We start from the raw sequence: 7,486 nt of genomic DNA, 5'->3' as shown, positions 1-7,486 counted from the left end.
CTCTCGTTTCTGATCTCAGCCTAATGTTCAGGGATGCGTTTCACTCTTGTTGCGGATCTGGAGAGTAAACTCTACAAATGAACGGAGGTATGAATCTTCCTCCATGGTGAGAGCGGCGGGAAACAGGAACCAGAAAAGTTGGTTTTGTGAATTCTGCTGGTTCTTTTAGAAGCTCCGGTGGGCCGTTGTGTCCTCAGTTGTGTCCTGCAGGTGTCAGCAGGTTACTAACAGACCATCACCAGACTCGGGTGAGAACGTGAAGTTTTAATTTGAGTGAAAATGTGTCCTGTTTGTCCTCACGCCGTCCTTCTGAAGCTGATAGCATAAATCAGGTTCACGCCTCACTATCTGCTCACAATCTTTATTTAATTACACCATGAACGTCTGTGTGTTTGTGTGTGTGTGTGTGTTGTGTCTAGGTGTGTTTGTGTGAGAGAGAGCATTTGCAGACTGAAGGTATTTTAAAGAAAAACACTTCTCAGACGGCTGTCTGAGAACATATTTAAATATTTTACTCATTCAACACTTTACAAGGAAGACGTTATGAGCTCCAGTTTCCATAAGTCATAAAAACTCAATAACTGTGACTCTGAACTTTTAGCAGAACCTTGAGGAAGAACTGGGTCTCTGCTGCAGTTACAGAAATTCAATCTCTTCATATTTATCTCACCCTGACTTCAACTTCAAGTGATGCACCTCAAATGTGGGAAGTCTTGTGGGACTTTTTGAGGACATAATAAGAATGATCTTACTTTATTAAAGTGTAATCTCAAGTCTTCAAAACACACAACAAATTGATTACTCTTTTTATTTACCAATTGTGTGATGGTTCTGCATATTTACTAGGTCCACTTGCTGTTTCCAAAGGATTAAGGAGAAAAAGTGCTGCTGATCAGATATATTAATGAACTAATCGTCATCAGTGTTGAACACAGCTATAAAAACAGAGGTTCAGCCAATTTGCTCTTCTGGTGTGTGTTAACACAATGTCAAGATAGAAAGACATCAGCAATGACCCTAGAGATGCAACTGTTTCTGTCCATCAATCTGGAAAGAGTTGTAAGATCCTCTACAGAGTATCTGAAGTCCATCATCCAACAGAGAGAAAGATTCTTCCCAAGTGGAAAACATCTCAGACAGCTTCCAATCTTCCCAGAAGTCGATGTCCCATCAGATTCAGCCCAATGTCAGAGTGTGAACCCAAGAGCTCCATTTCAGACTCTACAGGCCTTGTTAAGCAGGTTAAAGGTTAAAGGTCATGACAGGATAATTAGAAAAACACTGTATGGCCGCTCGAAAGGAGAAAGCCATTCTCTCTAGACACAAGATGGCTGCAGGACTTAGGTTTGCAAAGCTGCATTTGAATAAAAGACAATACTTCTGGGACAATGTCTTCTGGACAGATGAAGCCTAAGTGGAGATGTTTGATCACGTTGCTGATGATGTGGGCTTTATTGCAGCCATTTTTTCTTTCAGCAAATCCTGACATGTTCTGATGTGAGTTTTCAAAGCAGTTCGTGGTGAAATGATTCACGTAAACTAGTTCTGTCTTCAGCAATGTGGCTGAAACATTGAACTCAAAAATAAAATAAAGCCACGAATCTCTGTTATCCGACAGAACATGCATGGACACATGTGGGTCTTTGCAGCCAACAACAGAACATCTAAGGTAAAACCAGCTGGCGAGACATGGTCCTCTACTGGAAATCAAGTGGGTGGAGCTCCGCTTCAGCTGCTAGTCAGGGGCGGGACTCAGGTAACGTTGCTAGGTGCCAGTGTAAATGTGACGTCACAATTACACAGCTTTTGAAACCGCGCGTTTTCTAGAAAAAATACAACATTCATTTATATCCAAAAAACACCTGAATGTTTGTTTTTTGCGTTTGGACTGTTTGTAGAAGCATTAGATACCCAAATAGTATAAAAATGGTCAAAGAGTGAATTTTGCATAACAGGTCCCCTTTAAATTTAAACTATTACATCCAGCTGTTTTTAAAAATCATTGCAGCTGTTTGTTGTACAGTGATTCCACTCTGGAAAACAATGTTTTCAATAAATTAATTACATTAATGCAACTAATAGGTGGATGGAAACTTCTGAAGGCCGCTGCATGCAGTGGACACCTTGCAGAAAAACAAAGTAGAGGTTTCTTCTAGGTATCTGGACATGATAAAAAGGAACGTGTATTAAGCCAGATTTTAAACATGTGGTGGGTGTAACAGCTGCTGAGATGGTCTGAGGAGCAGAAACCTCCTCAGACCGGCTGCAGTCTGAGATTTTTGCTGTCAGAACTATTTCTCTTTAGAGCTAATCTCTGAAAACAGATTGCACTCCCTGCTCTCCGTCTCTGTATCGACGTGTGCGTTATTCAAGCCGAGGCAACCTGGAACAATCATTCATCAAAGTGAGACAGAAGAAGAGGAAGATCTCCTTCAGCACAGGGATATCTGTGCTCCATTTCTCATGCAATGTGGAGCTGACAGCTTGTCTCATCAGAAGCTTAGATCTATAGCTGAGGAAGCCATCGTGCCATTGCATTTGTGAGACACATTTGCGCAGCACAAATAGGTTGCACATTTATTGAATTAAATTTCTATTCACTAAAGCATATTCATGTACAGATGGGGCCCTTATGGCAGTATGGGTGCAGTCCATAGCTCTGATTACATTCAGAAATCATCCCCTCGCTGCAAATGAGAGCCACAGTTTAGGGGAACTTTCTATATCAGAACAACATCTGGATGAGGCCGACCAAAGCTGCCACAGTTATGCGCAACTTTACACAGCTATTTATGAACATGTGTGATTGTCTCCAGCTTGTCCACCTTAAGAAACATCAAACCGGTCTTGTTAGGAGTTAATCTGCTGATCCGAAACCTTTTTCGTTTTTCAGTGAGAATTAAAGTGCCCCTTAGCTGATTCACGTGCATTTTTTGCTTCTCAGCGCTCAGACCAATGAGCATTTCCATCTAAGGGTGACAAAAACACAGGAAGTTTTAGTTTACATCCAACTGAGGTTGTTCCCATCATTTTCTGAGGTGTCTTATTATTATATGACAAGGAATGTGATTCAGTTTGATCACTCGGGTTTAAACCATAAAAGCTCAAACTCATGAAAAAACATCAGGCTTGATGCTCCCTGAATTAAATAAGCTGAATGGAGTCATATTTCAGTGGATTTAGGTGAGTTTTAGATCTCTGTAGTTTGTTATTGTCGATTAAAAGGCGACTCTCCTCACCATCATGGTTGGCGTTTCCGAGCGTCCACGGCTCGTCAGAGTCAAAATGGGTGTCTCCTCCGATGCCGGCGCCCGGGAAGTAGGCGTGGGCCAGGAAGCCCCCTTCCCCATCAAATGGAGAGCTGTCACCATGGAAACCAGAGGCGAAGAAGATGATGATGTCTGCGTCTTTCCCGTCATTCTCCACATCTGAATTTGGGACCTCCTGTGTGGATCAGAGGGAGGAAAACTAAACTGTTCCTGCAGCTCTGAGTGGTGTAGTCGTTCAGCCATGCAGGAAACAGCAGGGATATTTCTGAGAAATCCCTGAATGGTCCTTTATTTACATCATTCATTCAGTGAACAATTCAAGAAATCTCAACATGTACATGTGTGTAGATGTGGCTGAGGAGAACTTTAGTGAACATGTGAAGTTTCTGACCTGGAAGGAGAGCGGAGTGACTGCCTGCCACACGTTGAAGGCTTGTCGGATCGCTCTGTGGGTGTCCTTCTCCCCCACTTTGGGGGTGTAGTTTGATATTCTGTGGAAAAGAAGAGATGCTTGATTTTTCATTACAGGAGTCAGTTCACTCTGCTAATGGACCAGTCAAAGGAACGGGAGCTCTGCAGAGGAACAAACAGGCAGCATTAACAGCTCAAAGTTTACTCGTGAAGGATAAATAAAAAGCAGCCTTAGATGACAAAAGACCTAAAATATAATAAAATAAATAAACCTACATGAGGTTAACAAAAGGATGAAAACAGCAATCTGTGAATAAAATGTTTGGCAACCAGTCTGACAAAAATAGTTAAGATAAATAAACATATATATGAAACAAAATTCAAGTAGGAAAAAGAGGGGAAACAATTATGAAATAAAACAAAATTATAAGCCTGCCTATATCATTGTCATATCCACCATAAATTGTGAATAAAAACATCAGACTTGCAATTTGCCACCAGTGTTCAGAAAAGAGGGTTGAAATAAAATAAAACAAAATAAAATGAAAATAAAATCCTAAGAAAAGAAACTTTTTAGCAAAACAAATTTCATAGAAAAATCTTATGGCAGAATTTTGCAGAACAGATAATTGTAGTATTAAAATAACATAAATTAAAAAACATACAATCTCAGAAAAGGTTAAAGATAAAATAGCAGTGCAGAAGGTAAAATTATGATCCAAATCTGTTTTTTTGAGTCAAATTATTTCTTCCTGATCTGATGTTTGCTGATGTTTTCCAGCTGAAGCAGCAGCTCAGGTAATGTGCAGCCTGATGCTCGCTCAGATGCAGATAAATGAGGCAGAAAGGTCGTTACACAGTAATTGCAGGAGAGGAGACGTGTCATCCATATCTATTCAGGCTGTTTTATCGATCATCTCACCTGCAGATCTGCAGAAACGTTTTCATGTGGCGTTCTTTGATAGCTCATTTGTTTTTAAACCTTTTGTGTCGCTCTTTGAATGAGCCGGCCCAGATGAGCAAACGGTGCAGCGAGAAAAGGAGGTTCGGAAAAACAATGTAGGTGGAGACGGATAAAAGGAGGAGAGAGGTAGAAAAAGGAGAGAAAGAGTAAAGATGCTGCAGGAAAAGACGATCTTTTTCCCACCGGTCTGGCTTGTGTTCTGACACATGCAGAAACATAAATGATAGAAATAAACAGTTTCACATGAAGAGCTCAGCAGAAGCACATACACCTGGCACAGAAACATCTGGTGAAGTTTGGAACAGCGAGCAGATCTATTGTTGAGGGCTGAGATGGAGAAAACCTGACTGAAACGATCAGAACAATGGTCCACCTCAAATCTAATTAAAGAAGTTGAGGAACTTCTTTCACCTCAGAGAGCAGACTGCTGCTTCCATCTGATTAATGGAGCAAAATCTGGTGAAAATCAGGTCCATTCCTCATGAACCAGGATTCTCTGCAGGCTGGAGATGTTCCAGGTCAGAGTTATAGCAGGAAGCTTCCGTCTGGGATGGGTTTAACAAAATATGTTTTAACAACGTCTAAACTGGGCATGCATGTCCAGGAGACAAGGCTGGAAATAAAAAAAGTCCAACCTGAGATCAAGCTCAGAACCTGACACACAGGTCCACTGGTACCATCATCGCATCGCTCATAAAACCATCGGTGGTGGAAAATTAACCATTTTTTGTCACAAATTAAGATTCCTTGTTTATAAATGATAAAACTGCCATTCAACCTGGAAGAAGAAGCCTGGGAGTCAAAGCAGGAAAAACAAGGATGCTTGTTTAGAGGAAACTAGAGATGTGTTATTAAAAAAGGTAGGAGTACCTGCACAGGTAGGCAGGTGTTTACCAGCATGAACCATAAGCCACGCCCACAGCAGGAAATCAACTTGTATCTGTTTTACAGTCAACAGGTGTGTTGTAGGTGTTTGATTTATAATTCATCAATAATTAATTGATTTCATCAGCATAGTGGGCCATGTTTGCTGGATTTAATCATATTACAGTGAGTAAATGTTGTTATTATGACATCTTCCACAGATAAATATCACGTGCTTCAGAAAGACGGAGCATAAACATTGTTATCAAGTACCTCCAAACATCCCATCTAACTGTGGAGCCTGGTGGGCTTCAGGATCCATCGACCCGTAGAGAGCAGAAACCTTCTAACATTCAAAATAAAACAAAGTTTCAATCACTTTGGAGTCGCTTTAATATTTAGACCAGATGTACTTGAATGCACCGTAAATTCAGCTGTTGGGGAATCCTCTCTGGGTCAGAGGGATTCATCAGGACGGAACCAGTATGTTGTCCCAGCCCATGCTCTGCAGTGTTTTGGACTGGTTGAATGGTGCAAGCAGCTGGATTTGGACCTCAGCTGATTTTTCTCCAGAACCAGTGATATTATGTCAGGTGAATCTTTCCGTTCAGTGTGGAGCAACCATGTACCTCATTACAGCTGACATAAAGTTCTGGTTTGGTCCACTTTTCTTTCCACTGTAGCTGCAGGAGAAACCTTCAAGTTCCCAAACAGCATAGTTCTGTCGCAGCCGGGAGACCTGTTTAGTTCTATTGTCACATTTTAAAGTTTCCCTACAGAACGTTGCATTGAGCTCTTAATTCCCACATAAATTACCTGCCTCGGTTCAGGTAGAAAACTTTTCCTGTAGGTGTTTTTTTTTTGCCAGATCAGGATTCCCATAAAGCTGAACATCAAAACTTTGCATTCTGAGAAGTTCTACTGAGAGCGATACCTATAAACCCACAAACGACAGGAAGATGCCACAAGGTAAGGTAATGTAAGGTAAGGTAATGTAAGGTAAGTTTATTTATAAAGCGCTTTTCAGTAACAAGACACTCAAAGCGCTGTACATACAATCACAAAGAAAATAAACAGATACAGACACAGAAAAACAAATCAAATGATATTACAATCCTTCTGAGAAATCTAATAGTCTCATCATTCCACTGAATTCTAACTAGTGAAGCTGAGTCACTGGTACAAAACAGCTTTAATCCACATTTTCAGGTGCTAATAATATATTGCTTTTACTGGTGCTGAGGTTGAACTAAGTAATAACAGTTCATTGTAGTCTAACTAAGAAAGCTGGGTCATTGGTGTAAGAGCAGCTGAAGTCCAAATTACGAATAATATTTGGTTTTTGCTGGTAATCCTTCTGAGAAATCTGAAAATCCATGAAAAGTAATGAAATCACACATTTAGGTAAAGTAAGATAGGAAAAAAAAATCACATTTCAGACTCTATTCTTAGCAGAATAGAGTCTGAAATAGCACAAAAAACCTCAGCAGGGGTAATCAACACACACATAAGTAAAGATTCAGCAAGGATACGGTGGAATCTGGAGGGTGTGAATATATATAAGTCTGAGTGTGTTTGCAAGAATTAGACTCTCAACACTGATAGAAGCACCATTGTCCTTGAGAAGAGAGGTGGAAGTTTTATCAATCGGCCGCATAGTCCTTTCAGCACCATTGTGATTATGAATCTGAATATATTATTTAATATTTAATATTAATATTTTATCAAATAATATTTGGGTCTGTTAAGGGTTGTCCTGTGAAAACCAGCCCAGTAAGGTGATGGTATCAGGACAAAATAGAAAGGTGTGAGATGAGCTCTGACATTATTGAACAGCATAAACTCTGCACATATATGGAATAAATTCACACAATTTCTTAAAATACAAGAATTTATTAACAAAAATAAGTCAACTAAAAGTCAAACATATTTCAATCAACAAACTCTTTACTTTGCTAAAACAATCCAACTAAACTAC

General features: G+C 40.1%; 1 protein-coding gene across 1 annotated transcript in view; it reads right to left on the bottom strand.

Annotated features, from left to right (window-relative positions):
- Positions 1–7,486, bottom strand: part of mmp24 (matrix metallopeptidase 24) — a 58,222-nt gene that overhangs the window by 32,484 nt on the left and 18,252 nt on the right. The window contains exons 4-5 of the mRNA XM_047347553.1: positions 3,661–3,760; positions 3,240–3,444 (exon numbers count right to left, since the gene is read on the bottom strand). Coding sequence (XP_047203509.1) covers positions 3,240–3,444; positions 3,661–3,760 — 305 coding nt within the window. The remainder of the gene's footprint in view (positions 1–3,239; positions 3,445–3,660; positions 3,761–7,486) is intronic.

This window comes from Girardinichthys multiradiatus, chromosome 20 (assembly GCF_021462225.1).
Source record: "Girardinichthys multiradiatus isolate DD_20200921_A chromosome 20, DD_fGirMul_XY1, whole genome shotgun sequence".
In the NCBI taxonomy this organism is placed as follows: Eukaryota; Metazoa; Chordata; class Actinopteri; order Cyprinodontiformes; family Goodeidae; genus Girardinichthys; species Girardinichthys multiradiatus.
The sequence above is the reverse complement of the archived record's forward strand: the minus strand, read 5'-3'. Positions and strand labels throughout refer to the sequence as shown.